The following is a 20,071-nucleotide window of genomic DNA, read 5'->3' on the forward strand; positions in this document are numbered from 1 at the left end:
GGATAGCCATAAAAGGTAATAAAGTTTTTTTAACCAGCTGATCCAGCTCTCATTGAGTATAGCTATACACCCACAGTATTCCAACGTATTTCTCTTTTAGAATAGTGTATCAGAATAATATTTTTTGTATTGACATACTCAAATAAGGGTTATTGGCTGTTTATCTCATTACATATACTTAACTCATTTTCACTGTATTTTAATGTATTATTTTTTTCTAATGGCAAACTAGAATGATTGAACAAAGCAGGAGTCAAGTCTCAGCTTTAAGACCAACCAAGTTTTATTGAGAACATAAGCTTCCATGTGTTCTCTAAGCACACTTCATCAGACGAGGGCTGAAATACATGCAGTTTGTTGATCAAGAGGACAAACTGGCTGTGATCACATGGTAAAACAGTGTGGCTTGGCCATTTGGTCTGGATAGCCATAAAAGGTAATAAAGTTTTTTTAACCAGCTGATCCAGCTCTCATTGAGTATAGCTATACACCCACAGTATTCCAACGTATTTCTCTTTTAGAATAGTGTATCAGAATAATATTTTTTGTATTGACGTACTCAAATAAGGGTTATTGGCTGCTTATCTCATTACATATAGTTAACCCGTTTTCACTGTATTTTAATGTATTCTTTTTTTCTAATGGCAAACTAGAATGACTGATTAAAGCAGGAGTCAAGTTGTACCTTTAAGGCCAACCAAGTTTTATTCAGAACGTAAGCTTTCGTGTGCTCTCTGAGCACACTTCATCAGACAAGGGGATTAGGTATAGTGGGCTGAAATACATGCAGTTTGTTGATTAAGAGGACAAACTGACTGTGATCACATGGTAAGAAGAAGATATTGGATTTATATCCCGCCCTCCACTCCAAAGAGTCCCAGAGTGGCTCACAATCTCCTTTACCTTCCTCCCCCACAACAGACACCCTGTGAGGTAGATGAAGATATTGGATTTATATCCCGCCCTGCACTCCGAAGAGTCTCGGAGCGGCTCACAATCTCCTTTACCTTTCTCCCCCACAACAGGCACCCTGTGAGGTGGGTGGGGCTGGAGAGGGCTCTCCCAACAGCTGCCCTTTCAAGGACAACCTCTGCCAGAGCTATGGCTGACCCGAGGCCATTCCAGCAGGTGCAAGTGGAGGAGCGGGGAATCAAACCCGGTTCTCCCAAATAAGAGTCTGCACACTTAACCACTACACCAAACTGGCTCTCCATTATGGCTTGGCAATTTGGTCTGGATAGCCATAAAAGGTAATAAAGTTTTTTTCATCTCATTACATATGTTAAACCCACTCTCAGTGAGTATAGCTATACATCCACAGTATTCCAATATCTCGCTCTTTAATAATAGTGTGTCAGAATAATGTTTTATATTGACATACTCAAATAAGGGATATTGGCTATTTATCTCATTACATATACTTAACCCATTTTCATTTTATGTATTCTTGGCAGACTGGAATGATGTTTATAATGTATAGATAGATGTTGATAAGTAAATTAGGTGATCTACAAGTAGGAAATACATGTCCTTTTGTGATTTACCTAGATTGGCAGAAACACCAACTGGCAGGAAACTTTATTACTTTTTATGGCTATCCAGACCAAATGGTCTTCCAATTTGTTTATTACACTATTGTGCCATTTGATCCTTTGTATCAGTTTACACTCTTAACCCACCAGCTATATGCAGTTCTGCTCACTGTACCCCAATCCCTCGTCTGAAGAAGTCTGCATGCACATGAAAGCTTAAGTTCTGAATAAAACTTTGTCGGTCTTCAAGGTCTTGCTTGACTCCTACTTGGTTCTCCTGTTTCAGACCGACACGGCTGCCCACCTGGAAATATCCCTATATAGTCTCTCACTTGCCGTCAACATTATTTTGTCTTTTGCCTTGGCAGTATATGAGGACCATGGGCGTGCCGCCAAGCATCCACTTCCTAGCCTGGTTTCTGGAGAATGTTGTTGTCCTCACGATAAGCTGCTGTGCTCTGACCGTCATCTTGAGAGCGAGCGGCATATTTGCCTACAGCGACGGCTTCCTGGTCTTCCTCTTCTTCCTGGATTTCGGGGTCTCGATTGCCATGTTCAGCTACCTGCTCAGCGTGTTCTTTGCTTCTGCCAACACGGCGGCCCTTTGCGGCAGTCTGCTCTACATGATCAGTTTTTTGCCCTACGTCATCCTCTTGGTCCTCCAGAACCAGCTGAGCTTTGCCAACCAAACCTTCGTGGTAAGTACCCCTTCACCGTTGCGTTCATTCTGCTTTGAGGCTAAAGGGGCCTTTTCCTATCTTCCATGAGTCTCGGTTTCCTAAATTCAAACTGAAACTGTTATTGCTTAAGTCATTTTGGCCTGTCTCCTAGTATTCAGTAGCTCCTATCCTGTACTCTGTAGTCAGGGACAGTCGGCTTTCCTGAAGTGGTACCTGACCCTTGTTCGTGAGGCTAGCCAGGTTTGGACAGGTAGAGCTGGTAACACGAAACTTATACCTTGCACACCAGCTGATCCAGCAAGCTTCCCATCCCAAGGCTTAAATATGCTGAGAGGAAAGCAGCTCCACCTGCCCTGGAAGCAGCACTGGGACTTGGACCAAGGCTTAGCTGGAGCCTGAATCCTACAAAGGTTGACATCTTCAGGAACTATGGTATGGCCAGGGGTGGCCAAAACTGCTTAACATAAGAGCCGCATAGAATAAATGTCAGATGTTGGAGGGAGGGAGGGAGGGAGGAAGGGAGGGAGGGAGGGAGGGAGGAAGGAAGGAAGGAAGGAAGGAAGGAAGGAAGGAAGGAAGGAAGGAAGGAAGGAAGGAAGGAAGGAAGGAAGGAAGGAAGGAAGGAAGGAAAATAGATGAGGGGAGGGAGGAGGGAGAGAGAGGTGGAAAGAAAGCAACTTAAACTTTAAATGCATTCTCCAAGCCACCAACTGGCTTGGCTTGGATAAGTGACTTAAAAAGACAAATGCCTCCTCCAAGCCAGCCAATGGGGTGGTGGGGACTTCAAGAGTGACACAATATGTGTGAATCATAGAATCATAGAGTTGGAAGGGACCTCCAGGGTCATCTAGTCCAACCCCCTGCACAATGCAGGAAACTCACAAACACCTACCCCTAAATTCACAGGTTCTTCATTGCTGTCAGATGGCCATCTAGCCTCTGTTTAAAAACCTCCAAAGAAGGAGAGCCCACCACCACATGTGGCTCCTGAGCCACAGTTTGACCACCGCTGGTCTCACGCAAGAGGTGGAGCATGGTCTGCAAGTCTGGTGCTGTATCTCTGCTGGGCTATCTCGGCTTGAGCCTGCTGCCTCTGCAGTTCCCAATGGGTGGAGCTGGATCCTGGTGGGCTCATGGGAGGGGTCCTGGGCTGGCACTCAGTTGCCCTAGTGCCTGGGGAGATGAGCGAAGTTCTGGTGGAGGGTCTCCAATGGTAGACTCCTCAGGGGCAGATGGGGCATAGTAATCAACCATGCAGTGGTTTCCCAGAATTCCCTGCTTTTCCTAAGGCCATGTTTCTGGCTCCTTTTCTGAGGCCTCAGTGGGAGATCGTGACAGTTCTTCTTCAGACTTGCCTACTATAAATATAAAGGAGAACCCCGTGGCGCAGAGTGGTAAAGCTGCAGTACCGCAGTCGGAGCCCTCTGCTCACGACTAGGGGTGTGCATTCGGTTCAGCTGAACCGAATAGACTGCCGAATACCCCCTGATTCGGAAGTATACGCATCGTATACTTTCGAATCCAATTAGAAGGCATTATAAAAGGGAACACAGTCTGTGGCAAATCAAATGAAAGACTGTGATCAGGCAGGCAAAAAGGGACTATGAGGAGCATATTGCAAAAAACATAAAGACCAACAATGAAAATTTCTTCAAATATATTAGAAGTAGGAAACCAGCCAGGGAGGCAGTGGGGCCCTTGGATGACCATGGGGTAAAAAGATTACTGAAGGAGGATAGGAAAATGGCTGAGAAGCTAAATGCATTTTTTGCCTCCGTCTTCACTGTGGAAGATGAGAACTTTTTGCCCGCCCCAGAACCACTAATTTTGGAAGGGGTGTTGAAAGTCCTGAGTCAGATTGAGGTGACAAAAGAGGAGGTCCTACGACAGATAGATGAATTAAAAACTAATAAGTCACCGGGTCTGGATGGCATACATCCGAGAATTCTGAAAGAACTCAAAGTTGAACTTATGGATCTTCTAACAAAAATCTGTAATCTTTCATTGAAATCTGCCTCCGTTCCTGAGGACTGGAAGGTAGCAAATGTCACCCCCATCTTTAAAAAGGGTTCCAGAGGAGATCCGGGAAATTACAGGCCAGTCAGTCTGACTTCAATACCGGGAAAGTTGGTAGAAAGCATTATCAAGGACAGAATGAGTAGGCACATCGATGAACATGGGTTATTGAGGAAGACTCAGCATGGGTTCTGTAAGGGAAGATCTTGCCTCACTAACCTGTTACATTTCTTTGAGGGGGTGAACAAACATGTGGACAAAGGAGACCCGATAGATGTTGTTTACCTTGACTTCCAGAAAGCTTTTGATAAAGTTCCTCATCAAAGGCTCCTTAGAAAGGTTGAGAGTCATGGAGTAAAAGGACAGGTCCTCTTGTGGATCAAAAACTGGCTGAGTAATAGGAAGCAGAGAGTGAGTATAAATGGGCAGTCTTCGCAGTGGAGGACGGTAAGCAGTGGGGTGCCGCAGGGCTCGGTACTGGGTCCCATGCTCTTTAACTTGTTCATAAATGATTTAGAGTTGGGAGTGAGCAGTGAAGTGGCCAAGTTTGCGGATGACACTAAATTGTTCAGGGTTGTGAGAACCAGAGAGGATTGTGAGGAACTCCAAAGGGATCTGTTGAGGCTGGGTGAATGGGCGTCAACGTGGCAGATGCGGTTCAATGTGGCCAAGTGCAAAGTAATGCACATTGGGGCCAAGAATCCCAGCTACAAATACAAGTTGATGGGGTGTGAACTGGCAGAGACTGACCAAGAGAGAGATCTTGGGGTCGTGGTAGATAACTCACTGAAAATGTCAAGACAGTGTGCATTTGCAATAAAAAAGGCCAACGCCATGCTGGGAATTATTAGGAAGGAAATTGAAAACAAATCAGCCAGTATCATAATGCCCCTGTATAATTCGACGGTGCGATCTCATTTGGAGTACTGTGTGCAGTTCTGGTCGCCGCACCTCAAAAAGGATATTATAGCATTGGAGAAAGTCCAGAAAAGGGCAACTAGAATGATTAAAGGGCTGGAACACTTTCCCTATGAAGAAAGGTTGAAACGCTTGGGGCTCTTTAGCTTGGAGAAATGTCGACTGCGGGGTGACATGATAGAAGTTTACAAGATAATGCATGGGATGGAGAAAGTAGAAAAAGAAGTACTTTTCTCCCTTTCTCACAATACAAGAACTCGTGGGCACTCGATGAAATTGCTGAGCAGACAGGTTAGAACGGATAAAAGGAAGTACTTCTTCACCCAAAGGGTGATTAACATGTGGAATTCACTGCCAAAGGAGGTACCAAAGTCCACTGTCTGTATCCTTTCATTAAAAGACATGTGCAGTACCAATAAATGTGCCACTTCTTGCTTGGGTCGCGATCTGAAATCCAACAGGTGTGGCATGTGCTACTTCTTGCTTGGGTAGCAATCCGAAATTCAACAAGTGCGGCGATACAGATCCTAGGTTCAGTCCGTGTTCCATTCATCTTTCTACTGGCCATTTTTCTTATGTCCTAGAACCTGTGCTTAAGGCAAAAGCTCACATGACCTGTTATGTCTCTTCAGTTTGCACGAATTCGTCAGGATCAGCAGAAAGCGGGGAGGGGGGGAATGTTTGCTGGACACTCCATTATTCCCTATGGAGATCGATTCCTATAGGGTATAATAGATAATTGATCTGTGAGTATCTGGGGTTCCAGAGGGGCTGTTTTTTTGATGTAGAGGCACCATAATTTTTGCATAGCATCCAGTGCCTCTCCCCAAAGCACTACCCAAGTTTCAAAAAGATTGGACCAGGGGGTCCAATTCTATGAGCCGCCAAACAAGGTGCTGCTATCCTCCATTATTTCCTATGGAAGGAAGGCAATTAAAAAGAACACAGCCCCTTTAAATGTAATGTCCAGAGCTCCTTTTTGATTTCAATCATGCTTTTCACACTCTTGCTCCTGGCTCTGCCCCCAACGCCTCCTGGCTCCACCCCCAAAGTCCCCAGATATTTCTTGAGTCAGACTTTGCAACTCTAGGGGGGATGTTCTCTGAGCTTGGTTTCCCTCATAAGGGAAGACAGACTCAGAGAACCTGCACAGCCTGTCTGCTTTCCCCTTGGCACCCCGTAGGTGAGGTGGTGCCCGAGGTGGCATGCCTCGCCTACTCCCATGTGCCGGGCATGCAGACAAGTGAAGAGCAGCATCTTGCTCCATTCCAAGCCCAGAAAAACAAATATTTAAATGAAGAAATGAAGAGATAAATACACAGAATACAGCAAGGAGGAAGTTCAGAGGAGGGGAGCAAACAGTAAATTATAAAGAAAGAAACTGACGATATGTCGGGAGCTTTGTTTTGAAGATGCCAGATAGCGGGAGAGAGGGAGAAAGACGTATTCACTGAGAACACACAATGTTTGCTGTCTCAAAATAGCGGTATGTATGAGAGAATCTGAAACTTACCGGATTCGAAAAAGCAGGCCTCAGATTCAGCAGGAGCTCACAGGAGCACAGCTCATGAACCTTTCTGATGGTTCCCCCTCCTTCTCCCCACCTACCTTGTCCATGGAATAGTAGATGCAGCTGCATAACAGTCCCCGGATTAGGAGAGCGGGCAGCCAGCCAGCCACCAGAGGCTTTGTCACAGCAGCCCTAATTAACCCCTGGAGAAGCCCGCGCCACCCTTTCTCCACTTCTTCTTGCTGGCCTTTTGATTGGGAGGTGGCAGCCAGGAGAGCCCCAGGTGAGCGAGGCCTGCTTGGGCTGGCTGGATCTCTAGCCAGCCTAAGCAGGTCTCGCTCGCCCGGGGCTCTCCTTTCTTGTGTTGGGTTGCTTTTTGGCTGGAGGGGCAGCAACATATGCTAATGAGCTCCGCCACCTGTTTTTCTACAAAATGACCCCTGCGAGAAAGTAAATTGGAGTAATACCATATAGGAAAGGCTTCTGCAGAAGCTCTACTGAAACCAGTAGGAGTTGCATAAGGGCCCCATCTGTTCTCACCAGTGGGATGTGTGCCTGGTATATTCCCCCCAAAAACAACAACAACAACAACAACAACAACAACAACAATAATAATAATAATAATAATAATAATAATAATAATAATAATAATAATAATAATAATAATAATAATAAATTTATTCTTATATCCCGCCCTCCCCCGCCGAAGCGGGCTCAGGGCGGCTCACATGACATGGTTTACACCATGATTACACTAAAATCCATCAATACATTAAAAACAATTAAAATAGTTAGATACAATTCAGATTAAGTTAATTAACAATTAAAATTTATCAAATATAAATTAAAGCGCCACAGTTCAGAATGTGTATAGGATGGCTAGGTGTCATCTCCGGGTGCCATCTTAAATGCGAGTTGACAGAGGGTGGTTTTGCAAGCCCTGCGAAATTGATTTAGGGCTCGCAGGGCTCGCACCTCCTCTGGTAGTAGGTTCCATCATTTGGGGGCCATTGTGGAGAAGGCCTGCTCCCTAGTTGCCTTCAATCTGGCCTCTCTTGGTCCAGGGATTCGTAGTAGGTTTTGAGAACTAGAACTGGCTATGGGATTCATTTTTTGAAGACCGTGTTATGGATGTCAATGTACTTTTAAAAAAAAAAATCCATAGCCGTCGTGCTTGCAAAGGTATGTGTCCCACTTGGCGTATGTCTTATATTTGTACAGGGTTCTCCTTTAAAAAAAAAAAAAAAACTTTCTTAAAAATGGTTTGGTTCTCTCTGTGCCGACTGCCTGGCTCTCCTCTCCCATCTCTGTGCTTAAATTATATCCTCCCTGCTGAATTCTACAGCTGAACATTGTATTCTTCGGCATTTTGCTACCTCTCGATCCCGCGGTGGCCTTGTTTTGATTTCCTTGTGAAATAATGAGAAGTCGCTTAGCACCGGCATACTTCGCCCAGCTTGGAGTTCAGGTGTCCCTTAGGCCAGCCCCATGTGAGAAAATAAATTACTCTATACACTTCTCCGATGTTATGCATTATACAGCCGTAAAATGCGATGGATTTATATTTCTCTCTTTAAGGTTGCAACTCTTTCAGGAATCGATTGGCTACCCCCCGCGATGTTTCATTCTGGCAAGAATATTTCTGTCAAAAAGCACAGGTTCCACACGGTAGGCAGGGCTGGACTGGAGCAACTGGGAAATCTGTTATTTGTCTGATTTGTATTTCTCCCCCTGTTGGAAGGTGCGGCCATTCATTTGGGGTTCGTTGCATTTTACCGCATTGCATTAGTTCCGACGATTTCCCCATTTCTTTTGCAGTGCTTTCTTTCGACAACTGCCTTTGGGCAAGGAGTGTTTCTCCTTACTTTACTTGAAGGACATGAACTAGGTATGATTGTTTGTTACAAAAGTAATCTTAGTTGAATCCAGGGCTTTTTTGGAGCAGGTACGCACTGGAATGCAATTCTGGCTGGCTTGGCGTCAAGGGGTGTGGCCTAATATGCAAATAAGTTCCCACTGGGCTTGTTCTATTTTTAAAAAGCCCTGTGTGAAACAATGGCGATGTTGGGGGTGTGGCCTAATATGCAAATAAGTTCCCACTGGGCTTGTTCTATTAAAAAGCCCTGTGTGAAACAATGGTGGCGTTGAGGGTGTGGCCTAATATGCAAATGAGTTCCTGCTGGGCTTTTTCTACCCCAAAAGCCCTGATTGAATCTGTTTGGGGTTGGGGTTGGGATGTCAGGCCTGCATCTGGGCAATCCTAGGAGAATTTGAGGCGGGGGGGGGGGGTCAGGGCATAGGGGAGGAGAGTGTGCTGCTATGCTCTAGGAATGTTCCTAATCTCTATGTTTTGGGGGGAACATTATAGTTTATTTTTAGTATTCAGAGAGATGCCTTTTGCCTAGGAATGGCGGGCAATCTCTGGTTCTTGGGCTCCAAACCCTGCCGGACCTCTTCACTCCAGTGGGAGCAAAAATGGGGAGCAGAAAGAAACATTGCTGCAATGTCATTTCTGAGGGGATGTCATGGGACACTAGGAATTCCCCCGATCTTTATGGCACTCAACCGGAAGTCATGTCATGAGTCAAATACTCCTGCTGCTATACAAGATTTTTTTTTTACTATTATAATAATATAGAACTGTATTGATTATAACTTGGATGTATATTTTAAGTGTATACCTTCTGACAGACTTGTATTCTTACCTTTAGTTGTATATATATACCCTTATGTTGTTTTACCTGGTCTATGACTGTTATAATAAAATACTACTACTCCTACCACACTCCTACTGCTTGCCAGGACTTGGCTGGAAACCTGAAGTATTGAAGAGGTCTGGCTTCAAATGTATCATTATGGTTTCACTTCTCCCTTCCAACCAAGAACCACTGAGTTGTAATGGCTAGAACGTCAGAGTGGGAACTGGGAGATCCAGGTCCAAGTGCCCCACTCTGCTATGACCTTGGGTTGGTTACCTTCTTGTATATTGAACGACTATGATGGATCTGAGTGTGTCTGGCCCCTCAATGTGAAACAGCCAATCAGTAGCGAGGACCTAAAGTGATGGGAAAGGTGCTGTTAACAAAACGTTCATTCCTCTTACCTTTTCTTGTTCTTAGGAATTCAATGGAACAATATTTATCAGCCCTTGGCCAAAGGAGGACCCATGACTTTTGGATGGGCTTGTTGGATGATTCTCCTTGACTCCGTCATCTATTTTATAATTGGATGGTATTTCAGCAATATTATTCCTGGTAAGACTAGAGAGTCACCCGTTCTCTTATCCCTCCTTTTTCTTAGTATCTGGCTAAGTACCTGGGTGTTCCTTCCATTTTTCTGTAACTGATTTAAGGTTGGGGCGAGAACATTACTTCAGTTCTTGATATGTTGTATGTGAAGTACCAAAAGCATTAGCAACATCATCCTAAGCAGTGCTGTACTGTTTTAAGCCCATTGATTTCAGTGGACTTAGAAGAGCATAACTTTAGGATTGCATTATTCGTCTGCCCATTGGCTCCATTATGATATTCTGCAACTACTTGCATTTGAAAGTTGGGCCATATGAAAATGGGTTGAATTTTTTTTTTTTTAAATACCAATTATTTTTTACAGTACAAATCATTATTCAGTTTTAATTGTTATATTGCTTAAGGTTTTCATTAATGTTTAATATCTGTAAATATTTTTTATCGTTGTGAGCCTGCTTCGGCGGGGAGGGTGGGATATAAATCCAATAAAATAAATAAATATAACAAACCATCTGCATACTCAAAACTTACAGTCGTCCAAAGATGTAAAACATTTTGTATACCGAGGTCTATTACAGATAACACATTTGATGCAAATAAGGATTAGAGGGGCATATTTTGGCAGCAGACAAATATTCAACAATAGGAGACCACAGTGTAGTAAATTTCTTTTGTCCACCAAACTCAATGGGAATTGATGTATTACTGATTCTTCCCATTATATAAAGATCCCATAATTTATTGGTCTGTTGTTCAATTGTAGGTGTCGAAGAGTCCTTCCACTTTGCTGCAAGTAAACGTTTAGCAGCTGCTAACAGCATCGCCAGCCTTTCAGAATCTATTTTATCTAGCTGAAGGGCAGGCCAATATTCTAAAAGAACTATTTCAGGTATATTATCTAGTCTAGATGGATCCCCTGTGATCTGTTCTACCTGGGAAAGAATTAGGTCCCAAAAAGCATAAATGTGTTAAATTGAAGGGCTGCAGTGTGCCATAGCATTAATATAAGGGAGGTCAGTGGCATATATAACATGAACAGAGCATCTGTCTCTGAACCCAAATGGTGTACGAGAAATCTATCACTGTAGATTGAAGATGATGATGATATTGGATTTATATCCTGCCCTATACTCTGAATCTCAATCTCAGAGCGGTCACAATCTCCTTTTACCTCCCTCCCCCCCCCCCCCGCCCACAACAGGCACCCTGTGAGGTGGGTGGGGTTGAGAGAGCTCTCACAAGGACAACTCCTATGAGACAACTCCTATGAGAGTTATCTCACAAGGACAACTCCTATGAGAGCTATTGCTGACCCATTCCAGCAGCTGCAAGTGGAGGAGTGAGGAATCAAACCTGGTTCTCCCAGATAAGAGTCCATGCACTTAACCATTACGCCAAACTGACTCCATAAAAGATTTGTTCTTCTGTTCTGCAGTATGGCTTCTTAGACTTTTCTACTGACATAAGTAGGCTTTCACACATTCTTTTGATCCAGCAAGTATGTTCTATTAGCAAGGGCCATTTCACCAGTTCTTTTCTCTCTCTACCACATTTCAACCAATGGCCAATCAACCCATTGTCACAACTCTGCTTCCCTCTCTCCCTAATTTTGACGTGTGACATAACTTACAGATGATGTTGTATGGCTTCTTGCATCTTCCTCTACTGCAGGGTTTCCCAAACTCCCCCCCCCCCCATATGGCCCGGATATTTTTACACTTCTCCTTTGAGGCCCACTAAAATTCAGGGGTGGAGCTAGGAGACTTTGGGGGTGAAGCTGGGAGACAGGGAATTGTGTCATTTCCTGTGGTGTCACTTCCAGGGCACACTAAACCAAAACTCCACCTCTTCCTGTGATGTCATTTCCAGGGCACTCCCCCAAACCTGCCTCTTCTTCTGAAGTGACTTCATTTTCAGAAAAATATCTCTGAAACTCATGCTGAGTCAAAATGGGGGTGGAAAGTGGGTGGTCTGCAACTTTTTATACATTCCCAGGGTCCTCTCTTTCCACCCCCACACCTGCATGCACCTATCTGTTTGTGTGTTCTTCTCAAGCTTGCAAGCACTCCTAATGCCCATGTTCAATTGCCTGCACCACCTATACACCCCTTCCTGGGGGAGGGACGGTGGCTCAGTGGTAGAGCATCTGCTTGGGAAGCAGAAGGTCCCAGGTTCAATCCCTGGCATCTCCAAAAAAGAGTCCAGGCAAATAGGTGTGAAAAACCTCAGCTTGAGACCCTGGAGAGCCGCTGCCAGTCTGAGAAGACAATACTGACTTTGATGGACCAAGGGTCTGATTCAGTATAAGGCAGCTTCATATGTTCATATGTTGTTCCTCTTGTCTGGGAGAACTGGGTTTAATTCCCCACTCTCCACTTGCACCTGCTGGAATAGCCTTGGGTCAGCCATAGCACTCATAGGAGTTGTCCTTGAAAGGGCAGCTGTTGTGAGAGCCTTCTCAGCCCCCTCCTACATCACAGGGTGTCTGTTGTGGGGGGGGGGGAGAAGATATAGAAGATTGCAAACCGCTCTGAGACTCTGATTCAGAGAGAAGGGTGGAGTATAAATCTGCAATTCTTCTTCTACTACTACTGGAACCCTGCCTCAAGCTACAACCAAGCTTGCTTGGTTTCAAGAAAATCTTTAGACAGCTATTTTTCATACATTTCCTTGGGAAATTGCTGTGAAAGGTAACAGAAAATTGTGCTTCAATTAGTGAATTAATTTCAAGTTATATGAAGTTCATACAAGCTTTTCTGCAGTTATCCCAAAAAAGGATATTTATGAGGGGCTTGCAGCTTTTTAATGGCTATGTTTCCTATGCCTTTAAAAGCAACTGGTTGTGCAGATATTTAGCCAGTGAACTTCTTTCATCCTTTTTGATATCTATAGGAGGAACTTAATTTTGGTGTCAGAAAGCTGATAAAAGCAGGACCAGTAAAATGGTGCCAAGTTCATAGTACCATCACTTCCAGTGCTGTTGAGATATACAGCAGTAATCTCCAACAATCTCTTTCTGCCCCCACAGCTCTCACTCTCACTCACTCACACAGAAATTTCATAGAAAAGTCTGCTGGCTACAACTGGGGATGCCAACTTTTCATTGGCAAAGCTCCTATGTCTTCAAAAACAGTATGATGAACAGAAAAGTGTCATCCAGTAAAAATGGAAGGAAGGAAAGAAAGAAAGAAAGGGAAAGAATGAAATGGAAGGAAAGGAAAGGAAAGGAAAGACATGGAAAGAAAGAACATAAGAGAAGCCATGTTGGATCAGGCCAGTGGACCATCCAGTCCAAATTTCTCTCATATAGTGCCCCAAAAGCAGCAGAATGTCCACCAGTGGGGCCAGGGCACTAGAAGCCCTCCTGCTGTTGCTTCCCCCCACCCCCAGCACCAAGAATACTGACAGAGCATCCCTTGCAGATCGAAAAAGAAAGAAGGAGGGACAAAGGGGAAAAAAGCCTTACTTACCATCAGATGACCCCAGCCAGCAACAATTCTGCCAAGTGGTTGTTTGGTAAAAAAAACAACAACAACAAAAAAACAGCTACTGAAATGCCCACTCCCCACCCCTCCCGGCTGAAAAAAACATCCCCCCTTTCTTTGCTGCCCAGGCCTCCTGAGGAAATCTCCCCAAAAGAGCATACTGCAAGGCACATGAAAACTCATACCTTGAAGAACACTTCATGGATCTGAAGTGCTAATGGAATCTGGCTTTTTTTTCAAACACTGGGAGGGAGGAAGAAGGAAAGAGAGGCAGCCCAGCTCCTCTCTGCGCAACACAGGGACATTGGGGGATGGAAGGAAGCAAAATGGGGCTCAGGCTTTGCAGCCTGTGTCAGTCTTCAAGCCCAGCTTTTCTCTGCACAATAGAGAGAAGGAAAAGGAAGGAAGGAAAGCAGAGCTCATGCTTTGCTGAGGGTGGGGCTAGCTTTGACTTTTCTTGTGACCCAGTATTGAGGCTTCCGTGGCCCAGTACTGGGTTGTGACCCTGCAAATGGGAAACACTGTTGTAGTGTATTGCTCAGAAAAGAACACGTATTCCCGTGTGCATTCGTACATCCACATTCGAGTGTGATTTTTTTTTATCCACAATTAGAATTATGTTGGGGCATGTGTTGGAGACAAATTAGTGAGATGTTTGATAGTTTGTTTCAGGGGTGTCAAACATGTGGCCTGGGGGCCGGATTAGGCCCCCGGAGAGCTTCTATCAGGCCCATGAGCAAGTCTTCTTCCTTCTATCTCTCTCTTGCTTCTTTCTGTGTCACAGTTTGCTTTGCCAGGATTTCTCAATTGAACGGAAGCTACGGAGCACAGCTTCTATTTTCCCTATTGGCTGAGGCTCATCTCTTGGGGAGGAACTGGCATTACATTTTATCTCCATTACCTGGCATTACATTTTATGATGCACGTGGCCCGGCCCAACAAGGTCTCATTTATGTCAGATCCGGCCCTCATAACACATGAGTTTGACACTCCTGGTCTATGTCTTATTTTCCTGCCTTCACAATCTCTTGCTACTTTGTTATGGGAGAGCCCCCTCTCAAATGAATTCTGATGGAGGACAGGAGGGGTAAGAGCTATATATCAGGGGTGGCCAACGATAGCTCTCCAGATGTTTTTTGCCTACAACTTCCATCAGCCCTAGCCATTGGCCAAGCTGGCTGGGGCTGATGGGAGTTTTAGGCAAAAAACATCTGGAGAGCTACCGTTGGCCACTCCTGCTATATATTATTATGAATAATATGGTCAGGGGTTTTTTTGTAGCAGGAACTCCTTTGCATATTAGGCCACACCCCGTGATGTAGCCAATCCTCCTGGAGCTTACAGTGCTAAGACTAAGAGCCCTGCACTAAGAGCCCTGTAAGCTCTTGAAGGATTGACTATATCAGGGGTGTGTGGCCTAATATGCAAAGGAGTTCCTGCTTCAAACAAAGCCCTGAATATGGTGGTGGACGGTGCCAAGGTGCCAAGGAGACCCCTTATGGGGTTTTCAAAGTAAGAGATGAACAGAGGCAGTTTGTCATTCCCTGGGATTTCATGGCAACCCTGGACTTCCTTGGTGGTCTTCCATCCCAATGCTAATTCTGGCTGACCCTTCTTAGCTTCTGAGATCTGATGAGATCAGGCTAGCTTAGACCATTCAGGTCAGGGCAAAGATAATATATGCCCCTTATATTTATCTGGAAACATAAGCAAAGAATCATAGAATCATAGAGTTGGAAGGGACCTCCAGGGTCATCTTGTCCAACCCCCTGCACAATGCAGGAAACTCACAAACACCTCCCCCTAAATTCACAGGATCCTCATTGCTGTCAGATGGCCATCTAGCCCCTGTTTAAAAACCTCCAAGGAAGGAGAGCCCACCACCTCCCGAGGAAGCCTGTTTCACTGAGGAACCGCTCTAAACTTACAAACAACTCCCCCTAAATTGACAGGATCCTCATTGCGGTCAGATGGCCATCTAGCCTCTGTTTCAAAACCTCCAAGGAAGGAGAGCTCACCACCTCCCGAGGAAGCCTGTTCCACTGAGGAATCGCTCTAACGGTCAGGAAGTTATCAAAGATTTCAGGTTTCCACGGCTGCTAACATAATTAGGGTTTGTAGAATCTTTCGGGATCAAGTGCCGTGTTCTACTGGAGAAAGTTTTGCACAGCAGCCAAGAAGGTCTGAACGCCTGCTCCGGCTGCAACGCCACTGAGGATGTTCTCCGCAGCTGAGAACGAAACGTCTGGAAGGAAAACTTTCTCCAGTAGAACATGGCACTTGATTCCGAAAGATTCTACAAACCCTAATGGTCAGGAAGTTCTTCGTGATGTTGAGTCGGAAACTCTATTGATTTAATTTCAACCTGTTGGTTCTGGTTCTACTTTCTGGGGCCACAGAAAACGATTCCACACCATCTTCTATAGGACAGCGCTTCATGTACTTAAAGATGGTGATCATATCAGCCGCCTCCTCGCCAGACTAAACATGCCCAGCTCTTTCAACCTTTCTTCACAGGACTTGGTCTCCAGACCCCCTCATATTTGATTCCATTCTTGTATCTGACTTTTAGGAAGGTTCGGGTTGAGAAAGCCGTGGTATTTTCCCTTTACTCTAACTTATTGGAAGAACATGTGCGGTGTCAGAACTAAGAAGCAACCTTCCCTTAATCCTGCTCTGTTTTTTGTGAATGAAAGCTTCCGGCGAATAGGTATGTGCAACATTCTTTAGTATTCCTTTCTTTTGCTGTACGATGTACTCATTTTTGACGGCCTCTTCCTCTGCATTCATAGCTTGATATTATTTTTAAGAATCATACGGTTGCGTTACCTTAAACACCACTGTTGATCTTTTCAATGCAATATATATAATTATGTCTGACTAAGTACAGGTAACTGACTCAAGGTTGACTCAGCCTTCCATCCTTCCGAGGTCGGTAAAATTACTACCCAGCTTGCTTGGGGGTAAAGTGTAGATGACTGGGGAAGGCAGTGGCAAATCACCCCATAAAAAGTCTCCCAAGAAAACTATAATATAGTGGGTTCAACGCCTGGAAGAGGCGAGGTGGTAGTAAAACATCAGCTCTTTATTAGATACAGCATTTTGGTAGGCTGCACTTCAAGACTGGGCCAATGGGGCCAACTACATGCAACTCCGGGTTCCTGCGCAAGCACGCTATTGGATCATTCAAGCCAGCACGGGGCCTGTGATTGGTGTACGGCAGCAGGGATTCTTAAGCACACGCCTATACCAGAATCCGGCGTGATCTGAGCAATCCAGAACAGTTTGGTGTGGCTTCATAACATTTGCTATGCTGTAAAATGCCTTCTCTTTCTTATTGTAAGAACGTTTGTCCTCTTTGATTCTCTTTCTCGGACTCACATTTTAATAACTCTCTGTTGGAGGAGTTGCTCTCCCGATGCTCCATTTCCAACAACCAATTTTCTCATTTTCTTGTTTCTGTATTAGGTTTCTTACCTGTTCCCTGTATGTTCCTCTGCTTAGAATTAGATTCTCCCCCCCAAAGCATAAGCCAGTCTCCCTATATATATATTTTCATTAAAACATCTGCGGACAAAGAAACACATGCTGCTCACCTCCGCTCTCATGTGATATGATTTCTGTGTAATAAGTTTAAACTCAATTTTCCTTGAAATGGCTCCCTCATTTATACGGGAGGTCAGGGGTGACAACCATCTATCTGGAGCCTTTTATGTTGTTATTGCTTCACTCGCACACGGCGGCATTCAAAAGCCTCCCGAGATCTGTCCCTGCATGTAAAAAAAATCTGCATGTTAAATGACAACTCCGCTGGTCGAGTCGGACTCTGATGCAGAAGAATACCATTTCCTGAAACAATTGGTTCCTCTTCTATAGCCCCCCTTTCCTCCAGCGTTGCTTTATCGCTTGGGATATGTCGACTCCCAAGTTTCTGTATCGCCCGGCGTGTCTTCAGATAGACGGTGTCATTTATCAATATTATAAATAAAACTAATAAACTCTTCTGGCAGAAGGCAATAAAGTTCTTTACTGCGGAAGTGACAGCGAGAGCAGAAGGCCCTTGCTTTATATACCGGCTCTGCATTATGCAGAAGGAAGACAAAGATGATTTCTGGAAGGTTATTAACAGGGAAGCCCTAAACGGAGTTACACTCCTTCGAGCCCCTTCACTCCGGTGGACTCAAATGTGTGTAGCTCTGTTGCAGGGCCGCAGGCAGGATTTTAAAAGTTGGGGGGCTTTTTAAAAAGTCAGGGGGCGCCCTTTCCCATCCACTGCAGGGCTTGCAGCTTCTCAGAAGCTTTCTGGGGAAGGGAACAAAAGCTGGAGGCTCTGAATGTGGCCATGTCGAGGCACCCAACCCTAAAACTTTGGCGTGAAGAAGGGACTGCACCTTCCACCTCCCTCTCCCCCACTCCAGGACTTTGTGGCCAGTGGCCCCATCCATCCCCCCCTCTCCCCGGCACATCCCATGTGGCTTCTTTGACCTCCTGCTCCTCCACTTCCCTCCCTCCTGCCTGCTGCTTTTGTTGCTGCAGTGCCCTGAGCCCTGCTCAGCTCTCCCAGCTCCAGCTGCTGCTGCTGATACTTCACCCGCTCAGCCATGGTCTTTATAGCCCTTCACATTGGTCTTTATGTCCAGCATGATAAGGTACCATCTCTTTTTGTATTGTATTGTGGGTTCTAGGCACTGATGAGTCTCAGGATCACTATTAAGAGGAGCATAGTGAATGGCTCCACTACAAGACTGGGCCAATGGGGCCAAACTTATATACATCTCTGGCTTCCCGCGCAAGCACGTTATTGGGTCATTCGAACCAGTGGGGCCTTGTGATTGGTCCGGGGCTGTAGGGATTTGGATCCTGCAGCCCATTGCTCCCAAGTCTCCAAGCTCAGTCCGTATGGATCCAATGAGCCGGGTAGGAACAGCCAAAGTCTTCCCTTGAGTCCACGTAGATAACATCTTGTTTGTCCAGCTCTTTTCTATTTTTGCTGTTCCCAGGGTCCCTTCCCCAAGAGCTGGAAAAAGGTGGTGAGGAAGAAAACCCAATAGGAGTTCTACTGAAGTCACTGACCAAGGAGTACACCGAAAGCAACAAGACTGCTGTGAAAGATCTCAGTCTGGCTTTCTATAAAGGACACATCACTGCTCTACTGGGTCCGAATGGAGCTGGAAAGACAACCGTCATGTAAGGCAAAACTAATAATGGCAGTGCGCTGCAAAATGCTTCTTCTACTTTTTTTTTTTGGTGTGATTAGTCTGTTGGCAAACAAGGCTCTTCTTCTTTCGGATTTGTTAGTTTATCAGAATTTTGCCTCACCATTCTTCAAAAGTGATTGGGGCATCAAGCATAGGGTTTTACCCAGGACTTTTTTTTGAGCAGGAATGCACAGGAACACAGTTCCGGTTGTCTTGGTGTCAGGGGATGTGGCCTAATATGCAAATGCATTCCTGCTGGGCTTTTCCCACAAAAGAAGCCCTGTGTGAAACACTGTCGATGTCGGGGTGTGTGGCCTAATATGCAAATGAGTTCCTGCTGGGCTTTTCCCACAAAAGAAGCCCTGTGTGAAACACTGTTGATGTCAGGGGGTGTGGCCTAATATGCAAAAGAGTTCCTGCTGGGCTTTTCCCACAAAGAAGCCCTGTGTGAAACACTGTTGATGTCAGGGGATGTGGCCTAATATGCAAATGTGTTCCTGCTGGGCTTTTCCCACAAAAGAAGCCCTGTGTGAAACACTGTTGATGTCAGGGGGTGTGGCCTAATATGCAAAAGAGTTCCTGCTGGCCTTTTCCCACAAAAGAAGCCCTGTGTGAAGCACTGCTGACGTCAGGGGGTGTGGCCTAATATGCAAAAGAGTTCCTGCTGGCCTTTTCCCACAAAAGAAGCCCTATGTGAAACACTGTTGATGTCAGGGGGTGTGGCCTAATATGCAAATGAGTTCCTGCTGGGCTTTTCCCACAAAAAAAGCCCTGGTTTTACCCTCAGAAAAGCCCTGTGGGCTAGGATCAGATGCTGATGATTCACTCAAAATGATGGAATGATTCTCATGGTTAATCAGAGTTTTGCATCTGCTCTCGCCAGGCCTCATTTTGGGCAGGAGCTCACAGGAGTGGAACTCCAGAAGCTCTAAATTTCATTGTGCTCTTTCTTTCTTACCCCCTCCCTCCCAACAAAAAAATACTTGCTTCTGGGCTCCGTCACTTAAACCCCTTGTGAGAATTTTGCTGAACTCTAACATTTGACAAACTCTCTAATATTTCCCCCCACAAAAATGGGAAAACAACCAAAACATATGAGAGATGGAAATCTTCCTCGTGCCACTGTGGCCACATAGGAGAAAGTCATTTTAAAAATATGATGGGAGTCAGGTTTTATTATGACAATTCTAATTCAAGAAGCACTTTAAGACTTCCGGTTTCGGCGACCCAAGATAGCGAGCGATCCCCGCTAGCTCCCGAGGATTGCTCCCTAATCGGACGATGGAGGAGTCCCCCAGGCTTGGGGGGCTCAAGTCTGGCACCCTGGGAGGGTCTGAGCAGGCAGGCGGCTCAAAGTTGTGGATCGGGATGCATGGCGAACAAGATATCCAAAATCGAGAGACTTCACATACTATTCTGCTAGTCATCAATCCTGGTCAAGAATTGATAAGTGCTGGATGTCCACAGATTTGATTAAAGATCTA

General features: G+C 45.2%; 1 protein-coding gene across 1 annotated transcript in view; it reads left to right on the forward strand.

Moving 5' to 3' along the window:
* ABCA13 (ATP binding cassette subfamily A member 13) overlaps nucleotides 1-20,071 on the forward strand; it is a 388,752-nt gene that overhangs the window by 151,697 nt on the left and 216,984 nt on the right. Inside the window, exons 29-33 of the mRNA XM_060247734.1 lie at nucleotides 1,901-2,230; nucleotides 8,475-8,544; nucleotides 9,776-9,910; nucleotides 15,962-16,099; nucleotides 18,390-18,576. Coding sequence (XP_060103717.1) covers nucleotides 1,901-2,230; nucleotides 8,475-8,544; nucleotides 9,776-9,910; nucleotides 15,962-16,099; nucleotides 18,390-18,576 — 860 coding nt within the window. The remainder of the gene's footprint in view (nucleotides 1-1,900; nucleotides 2,231-8,474; nucleotides 8,545-9,775; nucleotides 9,911-15,961; nucleotides 16,100-18,389; nucleotides 18,577-20,071) is intronic.

The sequence above is a fragment of the Heteronotia binoei genome, chromosome 10 (assembly GCF_032191835.1).
Source record: "Heteronotia binoei isolate CCM8104 ecotype False Entrance Well chromosome 10, APGP_CSIRO_Hbin_v1, whole genome shotgun sequence".
Classification (NCBI taxonomy): domain Eukaryota; kingdom Metazoa; phylum Chordata; class Lepidosauria; order Squamata; family Gekkonidae; genus Heteronotia; species Heteronotia binoei.